This window comes from Sus scrofa, chromosome 18 (genome assembly GCF_054392235.1).
Source record: "Sus scrofa isolate SSC_HxYL_T2T_F1_AM1 chromosome 18, Sscrofa_HxYL_maternal_Yorkshire_Landrace_v2.0, whole genome shotgun sequence".
NCBI lineage: Eukaryota > Metazoa > Chordata > Mammalia > Artiodactyla > Suidae > Sus > Sus scrofa.
Window position 1 is genome coordinate 51218407 of NC_139400.1, and position 20144 is coordinate 51238550.

General features: G+C 54.7%; 1 protein-coding gene across 25 annotated transcripts in view; it reads left to right on the forward strand.

Moving 5' to 3' along the window:
• CRHR2 (corticotropin releasing hormone receptor 2) overlaps positions 1 to 20144 on the forward strand; it is a 43787-nt gene that overhangs the window by 10524 nt on the left and 13119 nt on the right. For 18 of the 25 annotated variants that reach the window (XR_014833107.1, XR_014833109.1, XR_014833108.1 and 15 more), the window contains 2 exons: positions 4430 to 4555; positions 19342 to 19427. Coding sequence is in view for 10 of the 25 variants with exons in the window: in XM_021078456.2 (XP_020934115.1) it covers positions 4430 to 4555; positions 19342 to 19427 (212 nt within the window). In the remaining 15 variants the exon portion in view is untranslated. 25 annotated transcript variants of the gene reach the window in all.

Sequence of the window (20144 nt, forward strand, 5' to 3'; positions counted from 1 at the left end):
CGAAGCCCCGCCCAGTGTCCTGGCCTTCTGAGGGCTGCATCCACAGATGCGGCAAGGAAGGAGAAGGGCAGCCAGTGCCTCTGGGATCTGGAGCTACTGTCAGGGCACAAGGAGACAAGAGTGCTGGTCAAACAGGGACCAGCATCAAACGCAGCCTGAGTCATGCATCAGACAGGACGGCCTTCCTTATAGTGGAGGGGCCAAGAGCTCAGCTCTTGGGGTCAGAAACACGGGTGTCTGGGTCCTAACTCCTCCCCCTAGCAGCTGTGTGACCCTGGACCAGTCACCCGACCCATCTGTGTTAATTCACTAAGGCTGCCGCGAAATGCTGCAGACAGGGTGGCTTAAACAACAGAAATTTATCTTCCATGATTCTGGACCATAGACGTCCAAGATCAAGGTGTCCGCAGGGTGGCTTTCTTCTGAGGCCTCTCTCCTTGGCTGGTAGATGACGATCTCCCTGTGTCTTCACACCGGCTTCCCTCTGTGTGTCTGTGGCTTAATTTCTTCTTTTAACAAAGACCCCGTCACGCTGGATCAAGGCCCAGCCTCATGACCTCAATTCAATTGAATTATCGAGCTTCAAATAAGGCCACATTCTGAAGTGCTGGGAGTGGGGTCTTCAACTTGCGGGTTTGGGGGACACAATTCAGGCTGTTACACCATCTGAGCCTCGGTTTTCTCTCTCATAGAAATGGGTGCAAGTTGACCTCAGAGGCTTATGGTGAAGGTTGACTGAGAGACCATAGCTATACCCAGTGTGTCAAGCAGCCTTCGGGCAGGAAATGGAGCCCTCCCCCCGCCCGCCCCATTTCAGGAGGTCCCCAGCCTTTCCCTGGTCAGAGCTCTGTGCCCTCAGAGGCAATGCTGATTTATCAGCGGACCCACTGCCTTCTCCCTGCCCAGGGCTTGACATGGTCCTTCGCTTCCCCGTGGCCCCCAGCAGGTGACGGCCATCCTCCCGCCTCTGAGTCTTCTCCAACGCAAGGCTCCCCCCACCCCCCGCTTGACTTATAGCATCATTCGTCTGTTTAGAAATGGGAGCTAGAGATAAAATGTGGAAAAAATATTCTTCAAAATCAAAGAAGAAAATAAGTGCTCATTATCCCACCACCCAGGGATTTTTAAATGTTTATACCGCAGATGTTCATCAAAGCATAGAGCCTCGTGTTTTTTCTGGGATGATCCTGTGTCCACAGTTTTGTAACCTGCTTTTTCCTCTTATAACTCAGAGTGAACATGTCCCCCTGTCATTAATTATTCAGCCACCGCGTCGCTGGGGAGGCTGCCTAGCAGCTGCTGTGGGGACGACATCATCCTTCATTATCCATGCCCCTGAGGCGGGAGGTACAGGTTGTTAGGATGCCCTTGGACTTCAGAAAGAGTTTCTCAGATGGATCCACTTGATAGGGATCGCCTTTTAGGTGTCCACTGATTGAACAAATGCATATTAACTAACACAAAGTTCAGAAACGAGTAAAACCAAACAACCAGCTGTTTAGACACACCGTATGTGATAAAACCAAAAAAAAAACCTAAGAGCAAAGGATGATAAATGCAACATGCAAAAGAATGCTCCCTCTGAGGAAGCCAGATATAGATAAATTTGTAAATGGTTGGTAATGATCCAGTTTTGGATTGGATGATAGATGCATCGTATGTGCCAGTACATACAAACTTCCATAAAAGTCTAAAATAAAATCAAGTTGGGATGTATATGGGCTAATGATGACAAGGAGTCATGAATCAAAGACCGTGATCAATTAAATTGTCTGCCCCTGAGGTCCAAATAAAGGAAAAACACACATAATCACAAGAGACTTCAAGCAGACATTAAATGGATTATGTGTTTTATTCATCGCGGAGGAAACTAATAGAGCATATATTTACTGTAAGTTGTAGGGATATTATTTTTTCAGACCATAGGCAACATAAGTGCCCAAATGGAATGGAGGATCCCTTGAAATAACTCTCCAATCCAACACACACACACACACACACACACACACACACACACACACACACACACACACCAGGGCTGGTTAAATGGGAAAAGAGCCTTGGCTGAGAGACAGGACTGCTGCCCAGGCATTTGTTCTTTCAGTGGTGACTCGCTGAGCACAGGCCTGGCGCATTCTGATGGGAGCTGGGGACTGGTTAGTGAACACAACCAGCCCTGCCCTCCAGGAGTCACAGGCTGGTAGAAGAGACAGTAGAAAAACCAACAACCTTGATGTGACATAGACCAGGCCCAGCAGATAGATAGGCACCAAGAAAGGCCACCCATCCCAGATAAGAGAAAGGACACCTCCTTTCTAAGGGCTAAGCTGAACATTAGAAGGATGAATGGGAATCTGCCTAGGGTTGGGACTGGGTCTCAACTGAGCCTCGCCTGCTCCTGGCACTGCTATTATAGATACTAAGGGATCTCTGCCTCTGCAGCTGCCCAGAGCTGAGCCAAGGGCTCTGTCCATTCAAAGGCAGAGGACAGACCTGGCTAGCTTCTCTGCACCTTGTACCTGTCAATCAGCTGGCCCTGGAGAGATTCCTGTGCTTGGCCCTGGCCTCAGTGCTCTCTGGCTTTGCCTGGACAGTGACAGCAGCATTAACACGGAGGCTGGGGAGATTGGAGCACCCAAAGGCAGCCCAGCCTGCCTCTTCCCCTCTCCCTGCTCAGGTCTTAGTGCAGGCTCAGGGTGTCTTAGCCTTCCCCAGCAGCTTTGTTCCCAGAGGGGGCTGGCAAGGAGGGTGAGGACCAGCTCTCCTGGGGCCTCCAGCCCAGCTGGGACTGGGACCCAGCTTTCCCTGCCCTCTAAAGATAGAAACACACACACTCACACATGCATTCATCTTCCTCAGCCTTTGCATCTCCGAACTCGGAACTGGAGATTCTCTGGGCTGGGAGGGGTGTCCGAGAACATTTCACTGGTGGAGAAGCTGCCCCAGAAGAGGTGAGAATTGGGGGACATGCAGAGAGAGTACAGGCAGAGGCAGACCAGAACCCAGCCTGAGATGAGGTGAACTATACCCCAGCCCTTGTCTCCAGATTCCCCTGCTCAGCGGGCATGAGCAGCGACCCAGTGTTGGCATTTGGCAAATTATGGAACAGGCAGCTCTGAGGGGCCTGGACAAATTCTAGATAAAGGTTTTTAGCTCCTCCGCACTCGCTGTGGGGCCTGGTCTCCCCTACACACACACACACACACACACACACACACACACACACACGAGAGTTCCAGATGGCCCTGCACAAGCCCTGAGGAAGAGGGGTTCTCACTTTATTCCCTCTGGAGCCCAGGGCAGTCAGACCTGAGTATTTGAAGTCCTCCAGGTAATTTCAGCCACTTTCTCTCCAAGCCGGAGACCTGACATCATCCCTGCCCCCTGGCTTCTGTTGGAAGCCACCCACCCACTCCTCTCTCCGGTCCCGCTTCACCAGGGCTGGTCTCCCAAATCCCTCTCCATCCCAGACCTGGCCCAGGTCTGCACTGTTCAGGCCGCTTGATCTCACTAGACTCTTCCGGTGGCCCAGTGCTTCCCTCGAAGCCCCTCCAATCCACTTCCTTCCCAGAGGCCACCGGAACTTTTCTAGAGGGCGGCTCTGCACGTGGACTCTCTGCTCCCCCTGCTCCCTCTTCCCGTGACCTCACTCGGGGAGAAAAAACCCTCAGGCCTCCAGCCACCCAACTCTGGCTCGGTGGGCACCCAGTTCTGATTCCTCCGCGGGCGGGCGCGCTTCGCTGCCCTCTGCAGCCCTGGAACCTGCCATCCTCGGACAGGGCATTTGGCCACCCTAGGCCCACCCTCTCTATCCCCGCCGCCCTCCCCCAGCCCTTGGCGGAGCCTTCGAAGGCAGCTCGGGACAGGCGGGTGGGCCGGGGGCGGAAGCTTCGGCCCCGCGGAGAGGAGCCACCCGGCCCCGCCCCCGATGCCGCCATTGGCCGCGACCGAGCGGGTGGACCCGCAGCTCCGTGCGCTCCGCATCTCCTCTCCGCCGAGGTCCAGACTTGGCAGCTTCGGGCGCAGCGCCCGGAGGCTGCCTGGCGGGTCGGGGCTGAGCTGGCAGGACCAGGACTCAGACCTCTCTCGACCTCTCACTCTCGAACCCAGCCCCCGGCTGCCAAGCCGAGCGCACACTCACACTCCCTCCGGGCGCGCGGCTCCGGGGCGCAATGGACGCGGCGCTGCTCCACAGCCTGCTGGAGGCCAACTGCAGCCTGGCTCTGGCCGAAGAGCTGCTCTTGGACGGTTGGGGGATGTCCCTGGACCCCGAGGGTAGGCAGGAGGCGAGCGGACCGGGGCGGCGCGGGTTCCTTCCCTGGCGCGCTGGGTGCGCCCAGGGCCCCGCGCTCCCGGCGCCCTACGTCCTGCGGCGCCCCACGCCCCCAGCACCCCCTCTGAGCCCCGCTCCGCGCTCTCCCGTCGCCAGGTCCCTACTTCTACTGCAACACGACCTTGGACCAGATCGGGACGTGCTGGCCCCGGAGCGCGGCCGGAGCCCTGGTGGAGAGGCCGTGCCCTGAGTACTTCAACGGCATCAAGTACAACACGACCCGTGAGTGCCCCCCGGACCCTCTGCCGCGGGCTCTACACCCACCTCCCAGGAGGGCGGTTTACAGAGCGGCAAGGGCTCCTGACCAAGCGTTGAAGACCGCCGAGGGCCATGGCACCTCATACCGCTGGCGTTAAAAAGACCCCTTAGAGTACCGGGGCGCTGTCTGCCCCTACCCCACTGTAGCTTCAGACCTCAGTAAGGCAGTGACTTGCCCACGATTCTCGTGCTCCATGCGCTGAGAGCCCAGGAAGGGAGAAGGAAATACTTTCTTTTGAAGATAAATCTCTCTCACACATTATATATTCTGGGGGCCTGAAGTTTCCCCATTGGGGCTTCTTTTGTTTAGCCAATTTCCCTCCCCCCTCACTTCCCCCGGGGCGGTTGGGAGGGGGCCACCTACACGGTCAGGGTGAGGGCAGCCATCAGGCTCTGCTAGGGAAGAAGAGAACTGGAGGCAGGAAAGGTGGGGTGCGTCTTGTGTTGGGAACGTATGCAAAGCATAGACATTTCTGGACCAGAGTGTGGCGTGCATCCTCTTTCCTACCCGGATGTCCCCGGACTGGCCCTCCGGGCTGTGAGTCAGGGGCAGGTGGGCAGCGTTACTCCTGCTACCCAGGTGATGCAAGGTGTCTGAATCAGGACCACCACCCCCCACCTCCCTGGGGGAACAGCCTGTGCCCTCCTTCCTCCAGGCAAATCACTGGCTGACTCGACAGTCTGGGGAGATGGCAGAAAAGGTTTGCAGGTGGGGTTGTGCAGTGTGGGCTCTGGGAGTGGCACAGGCCTGAGAAATCCCTGTGGAAGGTCTGATGGGGGCCAAGTGGGAGTGTCTTGTGAGGCCGTGGGGAGCAGCAATCACTAGCCCACCCTGAATGGCCGCTCATATCTCCAGCCCCACCCCACCAGCAAAGAGCCTTCTGAGACACTGGAGGGGGCACGGCACCTGTTTTTGTCTGAAGCCCCTCATCTTGGAAACTTGGTAGCAACCTCTCTCTGAATGTGTGTCTGAACAGTGGCACAGGTCCTCTACAAACACACACACACACACACACACACACACACACACACATACGCACAAGCCTGCCCAAGCTCAGGCCTTCACCCGGTGAGAAGGTTAGAGGGCTGGACGTCCTCATGGGCATCTGATGCTAAGGAGCATCCCCCTGTCCACACCCTGGAGGAGGAGCACTGTGGTGGGCCCAGAGGGCAGCTGTGCTCAGAGGAGTCCAAGGGCAGGGGTGCCTCTGATGCAAGGAGGTGGGAGAGGCAGCAGGGCTGCCAAGGAACATTTCTGTGTCGTCTGACTGTGCTTCCTATCCATGATTAAAACAGACGCCCTGAGCGCAGGGGAGGTCCCAGCCCAGGAGATGCGCAAGCAGCAGGAATGGCTTCCGTGCCCCTTCCCAGTTCTGAGGTTATAAAACTGTATTTTTAGGATCTTGCGAGCGGGGTGGGATGGGACAGTGCAGGTCAGGGTCTCTGATTCAGTCTGAGCCTGGAGACTGATTGCTAAGTGAGGTGATGAGGCGCCACCACCCCACAGCCTGTGGACCTGAGGCAGCTCTGCTCTGCTTGCTACCCCAGCCTGAGCTGTCCCCTTGCTCCGCAGCCAGCCAGGAGCCCTGAGGGCATGGATGGCCTGGGTCTTTTCTTCCTAGCCAAGCTGAGCCCAGTATTCAATCCGTTTATCGAACAGCTACTATGTGCCAGCCACTGCATTGGCATTGAGGCCCTCACTCACAACTGCAACAGACGAAAGGTATAAATACAGAGTGATTAATGCCCTAGTGGGGAAGTGCAAGGGGGCCGTGGAATTGGGGGAGGAAGGGGGAAGCGGGGTGGGGAAGACCGACAGGAGGTGCCAGGGACACCAGACCCCCACTCCCCTCATGTCAAATGAGAAGCTGAAGAAAGGTCAGGGAGCCCCCGAGGTTGACCAGTGCAGTGCCAGTTGGCCCCCCTCTTAGTGATGAACAGTTTTCTTGATTTGGACTAATGCGCTGCCAGCCCTCTGACTGCTGGGGAATGGGAGACAGTGGGAGACGGTGGGAGATGATGGGAGACGGTGGGAGCAGGAGCAGTGTGGCCACTGACCCGCAGGCCAGCCCCAGCCGCGCTGGGAAGAGCAGAGGCAGCTAATGGCAATGGCAATGCAGTGATTGATTTCTCTCCTCCCCTGCCTCCCGGCCACTGCTTCCTCCTGCTCTGTTTGCCTTTCCAGTGGAATCTTTCCTGTGGAAAGAGGGACACAGGAAGGAAAAGAGCTCCTAGGAGAAGCCCAGGGGAAGAGGAGGAAAGATCCCAGCTCCTTTTCTGCCCACTTTGGCTGTGCTGCAGCCAGACCCCCATGGAAGCTCATGCTTTAGAAGGTGGGCATTGCTAGAGGAGGATGGCAGCTTAAGCATCAGACCTTGTGAACTTTTAGTCCACTGAGCCGAGCAGAGAGAATCGGCCACAAAGCCCCCAAGAGTGGGTGATTGTCCAGGTGCCAGTTACCAGAAGAGCTTTGTAGCATGATCTCCCTCGTTCCTGCCTTCTCAAAGCCCCCTGGGATAGGTACTGCTCTTATGCCCATGCTGCAGATGAGGAAACTGAGGCTCAGAGACACGAGGGAACATTTCAAGGTGATCATCAGCTCCCACGTACCAGTGTGGGCAGGGGATCCATAGCTCTCATACTTACCGCCAGGCAGCACTACCTCTGTGAGAGAGAGTTTGTGAGTAGGACTCAGAGGGAAAAGAAAAAGACTCCTCCCTTCACCCTGCAGGACCAGGGAGGGCTTAGCCCTCTGAGCTGGACTTCTGGGGACAGGTGGGGTCTTAGCAGATGACATGTAGTAGGTTTGGGAGAAGAGCTGGGATCTGCTTTGCGCCTGAGGACTGGCCAGTGTCGTGTGGAGCACAGGAAGTAGGAGCAAGAAGCAGATGAAACCAGATGGGTGGATATGCGGGGCGGGGGGATGGCACAGGGCATTGCAGAGGGCTTTACCTTTGGTGGGGGGGGGGGGGCTCGGGGGACCTCATGAGCGGAGGAGCTCAGCTTTGGGGTCCAGAGTCTCTGAAGGCAAGAGGAGGGAACAAAAGGCTACTGTAACTGACCCAGGTCAAGTGGAGGCTGTGGGAGCAGAGAGGATGCAGTTGGCTGGATGGTGAAAGCCCAGCAGAGCGCCTAGGGCTGGAGACAAGGTGTCAGGAATCCCTGTGTGCTTCCCTAACAGCTACAGTTTAGGGAGGCCGGGAGGCCGGGTCAGCGCTGTTGTTCTTGCCCAGAGACTATTTCCAGATGCAGCGAAGATGGCCAAGGGAAGAGACTTGGCCAAGGTCACATGTGCTAGTCCATGAGAGAACCAAGTTGTATCCATGTGTCTGAGTCCCTTCCAGGGGTCTTCCTACCGCCTACACCGCTGCTTCAGTGGCCTAGTTTCTGAGTTCTGGACTGTCGTTTGACCTTGTTAATTCATTAATCCTTACACTCACCTGATGACAGAGTCATAATATTTTATCCTCATGTTACACATGGGGAAACTGAGGCGCAGAGCAGTTAAGCAGCTTTCTCAAAGTCACACAGCTTGAAACAGAATAAGGATTGAACACAGGCTCTGCTGCCTCTCAAAAGCAGTTCTGCCCTGCGGGGTTAAAAAGAGAAGGAATTTGTCGATAGGATGTCGGGGAGCTTATGGAATTACTAGGATGTCGGGGAGCTTATGGAATTACTAGCTGGGTGGAGAACTGAATATGGGGTCCCCAGGCAAGCACTCAGGGCAGAGCTGGCCCTGCGAGAAACTCTTACTCTCCCTGAGTGGGACCTGACAGCTCCATGAGCCCTGGCCACCAGAAAGACCACAGCTCTGCTGTCACCACTGCCGTGGGTTCTTAAGCTTGGTTCCCAGGAAGCTTCTCCATCTCCACTGTGTGGGCCCAGAGCTCACTCATTCCCTCAGGGCAGTGCATCGGATGGGGTGGGGGGAGTGGAGCTTTGGGCCCCCAGCTCCAGGAAGGTGGGGGCCTGGCATTTCAGCTCTGTGGCAGGAGGTGTCCTCTGCTTCCCCCAGGTTGTCCCTGAGCCCACAGGGGAAGCAACTTCAAATCATGCCCCCCCCCCCAGCATTATCATAATGTCCTTACGCAGTAGAACCCAGGGCTAGTCCCACCCACTTCCTGGGCCTCAGTTGCCCTGTCGGTTGGGAGAGGGGAAGGCGATTAGCAGCAGTGGCTGGTTTGGCCAGAGGTGGGCGCTGTGTTCCATGTTCTTCCCACCTCTCGCCATTCGGCGCCTCTGCCCATCTTTCTGTGTGCGACGCTCTCTGTCGCTCTCTGTCTCCGTGGCTTTGTCTCTGTTGCTATTTTTGTGTGATTCTGTCTCTGTCTCTGGGAGTATTTTCTTTCTGTCTCTTTCTGTGTATATGTCTCTGCGACTCTCTCTCTCTTGTTTTCTGTGTCGCTCTCTCTCCCTCCCTCCATCCATCTTCCCTCTCCACCGTCTCTCTCCTCCCATCCCTCATCCTATCTGCCCACCCTGGACTTTCCCTGTCCCCATGGTCCTCGAGGCTGCAAAGGAGGGTCCTGCTGCCTCGTGGACAAGGGCATCTTCCCCCTGCAGAATCACTGAGCCCGGCTCGGCTCAGCCTCGGCTCCTTGGCCTCAGGCTCCCACCAGGTCCTGCTGCGAATGGCGGGCCAGCTGTGGTTGCAACATCTGCCAGGACAGGAGAAGAGACACCCCACTGAACCCTACCCCATGGGGAGGACTGGGGTCCCGCTTCCCAGAACCCCACTCTAAAGACGTGCTGAAGCCCTGGTTGTGTTAAAATGGAAACACGTGAACAAGGAGGTTGCCAGCCGCAGGGTCTGCTTGTTTGTGCTGAGGAGACGGGGGGTGGCGAGAAAGGCTGAGCCCAGGCCACCCCAAAACCAGGTTCACACAAACCAACCATCAGCGATGGGAAAGAGGGGCTGGTGGACACCGGAGCACTCCCGGAAGGTTTCCTGGCTGGGGTAGGAGTGGGTCTTGAAGGGGTTTTTAAAATTTTAATTCAATTTAATTTTTTATAGTTGATTTGTAATGTTCTGTCAATTTCCGCGGCACAGCAACGTGACCCAGTCACACATCTACATCCATTCTTTTTCTCACGGTATCCTCCATCCTGTTCCATCGCAAGTGATTAGATACAGTCCCCTGTGCTAGACAGCAGGCTCTCATGGCTTTTGAAGGTCTTAAAGCTGTGGGGACATCACATTTGCCAAGGGCAGGCTTGGTGCTAACATGGAGCCTCAGAGAGGGTCCCAGATAGAAAGCAGAGGAATAGAAGCGGGGGCTCCAGAAACTCAGGTTGGTGGGCGCAGTCTCCAGGGAGACCCAACCACACCCTGAGGCCTGAGGCTGAAGGGTCAGAAGTTACCAGTGCGTGAGAACTGTCCCCTGCTGGGAGAGAGGGGAAGTGGGACAGATGTGCCATGGCCAGGTCTGGCTGAGGGAGCCAGGAGGAGAGACAGCAGAAAAGGATGGCCCCCTGGTCACCCAGACACCTCACTGCTTCCCAGCTGCGGGGCTGTTGGTGCTCAGTCCACCCTCCCCTCTCAGCCCTGCTGCTTAAGGCTGGGAAATGACCGGTCCAGAGAGAAAGGCACTTGCCTGGGGTCCCACTGAGAGCCAGGGCCCGGAATGAGCTCGGGGAGCTCATGACCCATGCTCTAGCATTTTCTACCTCTGCAGGTGTGGGGCCTGGACAGCTGAGAAGTGTAACAGTGGGGTTTCAGCTGTCCCTCTGCCTAAGGACCTTTCATCTCAGAGAAGACCAGAGGTGCAGCCACCCCCTGACTGTGTCCCCTCCCCAGGAATCCTCCAGCCACTTAAGGCCCTTTCTCTGACCAGGCTCACCTCTTATTGGGTTTGTGAGTGTGTTGCCCTCTCTCCACTAACAAGCTCTTCCAAGAGGCATAAGACTCAAGCCCAACTTCTAGGAGCTTCTGTTCTAGAGAGGGAGACAGATTCTTAAAGACAACTTTGTTTGTTTGTGTTTTAGGGCCGCACCCACAGCATGTGGAAGTTTCCGGGCTAGGGGTGGAATCAGAGCTGTGGCTGCTGACCTACACCACAGGCACTGCAACACCAGATCCAAGCCATGTCTGGGACCTACACTGAAGCTCATGGCAACACTGGATCCTTAACCAACTGAGCAAGGCCAGGGATCGAACCTGCGTCCTCATGGATACTAGTCAGTTTCATTACCACTGAGGCACAACAGGAACTCCCAAAAGAGAACTTTTTGATATATGCTCTTCATTGAAATAGCACAACCCAGGCTGCAGGAGTACGTGGGAGATGGTTGATTACAAAAGAGGGGAGAGGGAGGCAAGCTGGGAAGACTTCATGGAGGAGGTGCTGTGGAACAGGGCCTTGGAAAATTGGGCCAGTGATGTGTCGGGTGGAAGGGAGCGTGGGAACAGAGGTGGGGAGGCGAGGTGGGTAGAGGGAACAGAGGCCAGGTTATGGAGACCTTGAATGCCAGATCATAGGCCTCAATTCTGTTAGCATTAGAGCCCCCATTGCTAGTCCATAGCATCATGAGAAAGGACTAGAATACTCTGGAAGGATGCTGCTTGATGTTTTAAATCTGAATCCAGATTGACTGGGAACGCTGACCTTGTCCCTGTCCTCCCCTCCCTCCTGCTCATGAAGTCAGAGGCTGCAGCATCCTTCTTTGCCCACTTCTGCCTACAGCCCTGGCAATACCAGCAGGCCCTGGCACCTCCACAGCAAAGCGCCACCCCCTCTCTGTGACTCTCAGAGACCACCCCAAAGGGCCGCACATGCAGTTCACCCACCTCAAAGCAGGTGCTCTAGAGTCTGGCCGGGATTTCCTTTTACTGTATCCGCAGAGGTGGGGCTTGGGGTGCGTAAGAGCAAGAGGAGCCCAGATCCAGCTTCACCTGAGCCCATCTAAGTCCTGGCTGTGCTGTGACTCCCTGAGTAATGGGCAGGCCCACCCCATCCAAGCCGAGGTTTCCTTATCTGTGTACTGACCGCATGGGCCCCTGTCATGGCTGGGAGACAACGCTGCCTCGGCTCCCCATGCACAGCTGGGCTATTTTCAACAAGGCAGGTAGAGGGTGGTCTGGGGTCTGAGTAGTCACATCCTGGGATCGTGTCCTTGAGGGTCCCACTCACGCCAAGGAAGGCTTTCCTCATTCTGGGGTGCCGTGGCCTTCTGTCACCCCTGAGAGGCACTGCACTTCTAGGGTCTCTGGGTGATGTCTTAGGAGGCAGCAGCCTGTCTATACTTAGAGGGTCTGATCCCCAAAAGCCTCTGGAGAGAAGCAGCCCCGTGGGCCCTGGAGAGCCCTGTGTTCACAGGAGGATATAGGATTCTGCCAGCCAGAGATGTCTTCAGACCTCCCCCCCGCCACTGCCATCAGGTCGTAGAATCTAGGGAAGCCAGTTCTAATTCTGTGTGTCTCGCTTCTGGTCAGGTTCTTCTCCTCTTTGGGCTTCAGTCTCTCTGTGGGAGGTGGGCAGTGAGCTGGATGAGTCCTCGTGGCCCCCTTCCCCTGACGTCCTCTGCTCCACAGCAGCCTCTGCGCCGGGGTCCTTCTCTCCTCCCTCTGCAGGCAGCGTCATGGTGACGAGCGTTGCTAGGGATGACCGGAAGGAGGAAGCCCTGCCAACAGAGGCCGGAGCAGGGGGCAGCCTCCTCCTCCCACTTGCCCCTTCCTGGGGGAGGCCAGGGCTCTCACCCCATCACACCTCTTCCCTTTTTCCTGGGCCCAGCGTGGTCTCCACTGAACCGCTTTGTGCCTCCTGACTCAGCTTCCTCACTGTCTGCCGTTAGTGTAGACATTTACCTGCCATGCCTACTCAAGGATGGAAGCGTATCGTGGCTGAAAAGCCCTTGGGAAACAGGGAGCGGAAGGCTTTGGGACATCCAGAGTGGACAGTGGGGCCTGGAGAGCAGTGTCCACGCAACACTGAAGAAATGGGAAGGAAGTTCCCTTCTCTCGTCCCAGATGTCACAAGCAGATGGCCCTGGGGAGGCCCTTCCCAACCGGATGACTGGGTTGATGATGGCAGATTCCCTGTCTCTCAGCCCAGCAGACTGGTTTCGCACTTGAGTGGTTGGTTCTGAGCTTGGGTGAGCGCCACCAGCTGCCCCCACCTCCACCCCCACGAGGGAGCTGTAATCCCATCTGGATCAGGACAGGAACCCTCAAGCTGGGCCCCAGAGCACACCCGCCTAGTTAGCTGCAGCAGCACCAGAGCCATGCAGGAATGTTAACTCAGGGAGACACACCTTGTTTGGGAAGCTCAGGAAAACAGTGCTGTTGGCACGATGGCTGGGCTATGTTTTCTTAAATGGTCTTTTAATTGGAGGTGAAAAGAAATTTGTCCTGTCCACTGCCTGGTCCAGGTCGTAGATTTTTCCCACAAAGGGTAAGAAAAGTGACCTAAGGTGAAGGTCAGAGCTTTCCAGCAGGGCCCCAAGCCAGACGAGAAGGAGATGGCTGGGTCTGGAGTGGTCCAGCTCCAGGGAGAGGCAGTGAGGGGCCTGAGCCGGGATATGGGGCCCCTCAGGCATTTTCCGATCTGGGGGTCCGGACCCTAAGTGGCTAGGACACAGCAGGGGTGACACAACTGTCTTCTGGAACACAGGGTAGCTGGAGAGCCTCTCCCTTCTAGAAACTCTGACTCCAGGGTCTCCCATGAGAAAGTGTCCCGGGGAGAGAGAACTAGTTCTGCCTCTTCATTGCTGGTGACCCTGGGCACACCTCTCCCTCCTCGGGATTCTTTAAACCAAATGAGGGAAAAGTTGCCTCCCCCTCTTTTGTTTCTCTTTTTAAGGCCACACCTGCAGCATCTGGACGTTCTCAGGCGGGAGTGGAATCTGAGCTGCAGCTGCCAACCGATGCCACAGCCACAGCAACAGCCAGATCTGAGCCGTATCTGCAACCTGTGCTGCAGCTCGTGGCAAGCTGAGCAAGGCCAGGGATTGAATCCGCATCCTCACAGAGATGTCAGGTCCTTAACCTGCTGAGGAGCTCCAGTTGCCTCCCCCTTTTAAGTTCCCAAGGAGATTCCTGCTGCCTCAGCTTCCAATGCCCTTCTTGCCTGGAATCTAGAGGATGCTAGATGTGCTACTTCAGACCGACGCCCCCACCCCATGACGTGATGGACTTACCATGTCAGCAGTTCTGGCAGTGGGGCTCAGCCTACCTGCAGCATGAGCGTGAGACTCGAGATGCCTCCTGCATGTGGTTCTGTTTTGCATTTGCCATGCCGCATGGCAGAGGCTGGGCATCCGAGGGGACAGACCGTCCTCTTGGCTCACTCGGAGCCTCTCATTCTCAATTGGAGTTCCCCAGTCACCTCAACAACTGCACCACCTTGGTCCATCCTGAGCTCCTGTGTGCTCAGCTGTGGGTAGCCTTTAAGAAAGGACCAGAGGAGAGGGTGACCTGAGCCTTGCCCAACCTCCTCCCACCCCCCGCAGATAGCTGGGAAAGCACGACTCAGAAGAAATCAGTGAGAGAACCTTCCCGACCCAGCATGAGCTAAGCTAGCTGAGCCCTCCAGGGGCTGGAGCCATCCTGGAGGCACCTGGAGGAACTAGGACTGAAGCTGGGCCTTGAAGAGGGGTGTGGATTAGTTTGACCTTCTTGGGCTGGGCCCACAGCCTTGGGCAGGTTGTGGGGGCGGGGGTGTTTGATCTTGGGAGCTTCCCAAGGTCCCCACCTGCATTTGTGGTGGGAAGTGGGGAGTGCGATTGTTCTGCTGTCCATGGTACCGAAAGCTTCAGGGACCTCATTCCTTCAGGAACTACTGCTTCTGGCCCTTCCCATCTCCTGCCAGCGTCTTCCCACCCTCACTTCTTGTCACTTTCTTTCCAGACATCCGTGACCCCGTTGTTGTCCCTCCACCACAGCCCCACTCATCCCCTACCTCTTGTGCTCTCTCCTTCCTAACTCCCACCAAGAGTGGTCCCTCGTGGTCCACATCTGCCATGTGTCACCACTTTGACTATCAGGGATAGACATGCTGACCTAGGGAGTGCTTAAAAGTGATGTATAGATGTTTGGGGTTGTCACAATGGCTTGAGGGTACTACTGGCATTTAGTGGATTGAAAAGACCCTGCAACAAATACTTGACCCACCTGAGATGCCAATAGCATCAATGAGAAGCAGTTTACATTACTTTTTCTGAGTGGGGAAAACTGAAGCCAAGAGGGACAGGATTGAACCAAAGTCACTTAATCAGCCAGAGACAAAACTAAGGCTAGAATGTAGGCTTGCCTCTCCTCCCAGCCAGGCTCCAGAAACTCATATCAAAGTGTGAGCCTCTGAAATGGGGAGCCCATTGTAATGGGGCTTCCAGCAGACCAGCACCACTCTGGGGGCAGAGTCCTGGCACACTGCAGGGGCCAGGCTTCCCAGAGCACAGAGCCCTGGAAGAGAAGACCTTGCCTGCATCTTCCAGACCCCGCTGCCCCTGGCAGGCTAGACTGCACACCACCGGCATCGATCTTCAGCAGGGGCACCTGCGTTGCTGTGGTAACAGGCACCCACCCCACAATTCTGCCCTGACCACCTGCCCTCAGACTTGCTGTGCCCATCTTCCTGTGGTTTCCAGGAGGTGGGGGGGGACTCTTACTGTCTTGTCCAAGGCTGTGCATGAGGGCTCCATGTCCTCATTAGCCAGCTCCCTAGAAGCGCTATGAACATCTGTCTTCCAGTCCCCTGGTACCCAGTGTCTGTAGCCAGAGCCTCCTTCCCAGGCATTGCCCCCTCTTGCCACTACATCCCACATCTCAGACCCTGCTTTCCAAGGTTTCAGCAAGCCTGAGCCAATTTGATTCAGCCCACGTGTACTCGATGGCTCACTCCTGGGCGGTGGGGAAGCTGTTGACTCCAATATGGTTTCTGCCTACTTGTCTGCCCCCCTGGGAGCTCAAGTTCAGTAGCAAAGAAAAGAAGGATCAATTCCAAAGAGATGAAGCCCATAGTGAATTATGGCATATGCTTTAAAAGAGATTTTTCTTTTTCAAACTTAGGGAGTACAATTGTGGATTGTGAAGTAAATGTGGTGGGTCGTGACTAGCATTTGTACATAAAGTAAATATAGTTCATTAGAAAAGAACAGAAAGAAAAATAGTAGCGCTGTGGTCAAGATGAATGTCACTTTGTGCAATGATTCAGTAATATGAGAGGGGTGTGGGTACTGGATGTGATATGAGATGGATGTGTTGCTGTGGTTCAAGAGCAATAGCATGTGAAGGCCTATGTCTCGAGAGATGGGAAGATGCAGAGGAGGTATTTAGAGGGAAAAAGAAGAGCTAGCTCAATACTTTTGGGGTTAGGGAAGCCCCCAGGAGGAGGTGGCATTTGAGCCGAAGGTTGAAAGATCGGTAGGAGTTTGTCAGTGGGTCGTGGTGAAAGTGAGCAGTGTGTTTCAAGGCGTGGTTCCACATGGAGCCGTGTGTGTGCCAGGCCTGCTAGTGCCACTGTCGTCTGCCATGTGGAGTGATGGAGATGGGTCAGGACAGTGCGACTGGGGCCCAAGTATCGAGAGCCTTGAAAAGCATACCAAGAATGTTGGACCTTATTCCCAAGAGCAATAAGAAGCTGCTGATGGCTTTGAATCAGAAATCAACATAATCTCTCTGGCAATGGAGTAGAGGATAGAGAGTCAATGGGAGCAAGAGATGAAGCAGGGAGGCAAGATGGAGTCTGTTGTGCCAGTCCAGGCAAGATGACCGGAGAGGGGGTGGAGGTGTGGGCAGGAGCCAGGGTGGACTTCAGAAAAAGAAAGAGGGGGCAAAATCCACAGAGCTTGGTACCCCAAGGGCTTGATGTAAGGGACCAGAAGGGTCCCAGATCTGCAGCATCTCTATCCTGACCCCTTCCTGTCCACAAGCCCACCCAGTGGTCAGCACCACCACAAGATATCATACTTGGGAAATGCGTGCTCTGAGGCCCTGTCCTCAGGGAGCCCCGCACTGATCAGAGAGGCCAGACTCACACACCTGAACAACTCAGGTCAGGTCACGAGCAAGGGCTGGGGTGTGGGGTGTGGGGTGTGGGGCTCAGGCTGTCAGGACTGAAGGGGATGGCAGGGTGGGGCATTGGAGGAGGCTCAGGAGTAAGGTAGGAGTAATCAAAGAGGCCTTCCTGGAGGAAGGAGCTTAGCACCGAACTTCAGGAAAGCTGGATAAGATCTGTGAACTCATCCACAGAAGATAAATTTTTCTGCCCTTTGAACCAGAGCCAGGATCAGGGTCTGTCTCACCTCACACAGGCCTGTTGAGAGGGACTCCAAACCCCTGTCAGGGAGGGATTATTCATTTTACAAAAGCACCCCCCCACCAAGATGCCTTTTCATGTGTCCTTTCGGTTCACCTTGTATTCTGTCCTTTAGTTCCATAGCATCACTGACCCTACGCATCACATTCTCCTAACAGACAGCCTTTCTAGAAGTTCCCTGATGGCTCCGCAGGTTAAGGAGCCCATGTCACTGCTCAGCTCACTGCTATGGCCTGGGTTCTGTCCCTGGCCCAGGAACTTCTGCATGTTACAGGCAGAGCCAAAGGGGACGGGGGTGGGGCTGGGGGGGGGAGCATACAACCTTTCCATAGGAAAACAGCCCTGGAGAGGAAGAAAACCCACAAGGGGAATTAAGTGCCATGGTCGGAGGCAAGAAGCTGTTGTCCACACCCTGGAGTCAGAGTCCTCGTCAGACTGGCATTGGCCTGACTGACTCACACCCGGCTCAGCGTGGCCCGCCAGAGGACACCTGACAGGCCCAGAAGGCAGGAATAGGCTGGTAACAATCCCAAATACGAAAAATCCACGACCTCAGCGCACCAAATTAAAAAGCAATTAGGCTAATAGAATCCCCCCCACTGTTTCTGCTCTTCGGCAAGTGCTCTTTAATAATCCCTGGCTTTTAACTCACTGTCAGCACAACGGAAGTGGATTTTTTAAGTAACTCAATTATTTCAGAACTCATTGCTTTTAGAAACAATCAAAGTCCCCCCTCCAGCTCCGTGACTCTGTGCTTTGTGAACTATCTATTTTAATTAGCTTTATGTTGTGATTCTAACATAAGCCCCAAAGAAAAATCCACAAACAACTGCCCATTAGCCAGAGAGCAGAACCCTGGTACAAATCACCGCTGAACAATAGATCATTTAGAATTTGTAAGTAGGAGGGGGAGGGAAGGTACATACACGACCAAATGCTGAGCAGTGGCTGGCAAAGGGCTTTGGAGTTATCCGGAGCAAGGGGCTCCTCCTACCTGAAGGCGATGGTGGCTTACCTGGAGAGGGTGGCTTAAGGAGCTAGGCCTTGATAGTCAAACTTGGATTTAAAGAAAGTATAAGCATTCTTTGAACTTCTTACATCCCCCTTCAATAAAACCCGTGATTTTTGGAGTCCCTGTTGTGGTGCAGCAGAAACGAATTCAACAAGTATCCAAGAGGACGTGAGTTCAACCCCTGGCCTCACTAAGTGCGTTAAGAATCTGGCATTGCCATGAGCTGTGGTGTAGGTCACAGACACAGCTCAGATCCCACATCGCTGTGGCTGTGGTGTAGGCCAGCAGCTACAGCTCTGATTCGACCCCTAGCCTGGGAATTTCCGTATGCTGCACCTGCAGCCCTAAAAAGCAAAAACAAAAAACAAAAAATATACGCTTTTGTACATTAGACACTGATGCTCTGAAATGTCTTTTTCCATGTCACATTCCAACTTTAACACAGAGGCAGGTTCCCAGCATTAAGAGATCCCATAGTGGTCTTCTAGGCAGCCACAGCTCAAGGTCAGCAGCACTGCCCTGTTTCCCCAAATTGTGGTCCTTCCTGTGTACCACTGCCCCCTAGCCGAGGGGTTAAGAACACAAACCCTGAAGCCAGAATCTCTGGGCTTGAATCTTCTCATCTTTACATCCTTGGCAAGTGGCTTAATCTCCTTGGGCCTCAGTTTCCTCATCTATGTAAAGGGTTAATATTGGTCGTGGCTCAGCAGAAATGAATCTGACTGGCATCCATGAGGATGTAGGTTCAATCCCTGTCCTTGCTCAGTGGGTTAAGGATCTGGTGTTGCTGTGAGCTGTCGTGTAGGTTGCAGACGCGGCTCGGATCCCCCGTTACTGTGGCTCTGGCGTAGGCTGGCGGCTACAGCTCCGATTGGACCCCTAGCCTGGGAATCTCCATATGCCGCGGGAGTGGCCCAAAGAAACAGCAAAAAGAAAAAAAAAAAAAAAAAGACCAAAAAGGGGGGGGGGTTAATATTGTACCTACTCCTTAGGATTGCCATGAGGGTTGAATAGGCAGATGTAAACAAAGCAGTTGGAAGAGGACCTGGAATGCGGCAAACACATGCTATGTAAACGGTGGCTATTATGTAAATGCAAGTGCTGATGCTGGTGGGGAAAGTATGGATCTGTGAGCATAAAATGATTACGAGAAGGATGGCAGTGATTCAGCTCACTGAAAGCGGTGCATCTTCAGCCGTGAGTGGGGGCTCACGATGGGCTCTGGTTTTGAACAAAATAAAGAAAGTGTACAAAAGGCTAGTCAAAGATCGTATCAAACATGGGCTTAATCACGCCTTTTAGCTGCCCGGGGTGATAAGCCCTCTGTGCAATTTCACATTCATGACTTTCACTTGCCCCTTCAGACATGCGTTCAAGTTCCCATCCTAGAGGGGCTGAGACGTACAGACCTTATCCTGTGGGCGCCAGGGAGTGTTCTTGAGGAGGGGAGTGACCCGCCTCTTGGCGCTTGGCATCTTTCATAGGCAATGCCTACCGAGAATGCTTGGAGAATGGGACGTGGGCCTCACGCATCAACTACTCCCAGTGCGAGCCCATTTTGGATGATAAGGTGAGTGGTCTCCACCTGCCCGGCCCCTGGTCCTGGTACAGGAAGAGGGACTCAGATCAGAGGATCCCCAAGGGAACAGAACCAGTCCTGGTGTCATCTGCTCCTTCTTCTTGCACCTCTTGTCCCTGCCCCCACGTCCTGCCTGCGCTCAGTGATACTGATGGGGTGGAGGTGGGGAACAGGGAGCCCCGCCTTGGAGAGAGCTCGGCCAGTGGAGGACACGGGCAAGGTGGCCCATGATGCAAGAAGAGAATGACCGTGTAACCAGTGTCCCAATGTCTAACAAGGCTGTGTGACATCCTTCCTTGTCTGGGCCTGTTTCCCAGTCTGACATTCTGATTCTATGACTCCACATGGAAACTAGTGCCACCCCCAGTAGGACAATCCCCACAGGAAGCTGGATCCCACTCAGATCTCCCCAGAGTCCCCCCCCCCACGCCCCCTGCTCTGGAACTGGAGTCCACATTGCCTGCAGCTCCGGCTTACTCCTCGTTGAAGTGACACCTCATTCCTGACCCCAAACGGTACGTCCCACCTCCATCTCCCTCCTCAGTGGCCCATTACAGGCCCCCAGTGGGGCTGGAACTTGTCCCCCAAAGAAGCCCAAGTTCAGAGGAAAAATATTTGTCTATCTTTAGAAAGGGATTCTAGGAAATGTGAGCCACAGGGGGTCTGCAGTGAGGGTTGAGTAGCAAGTGGAACAGATCATAGTGGAGA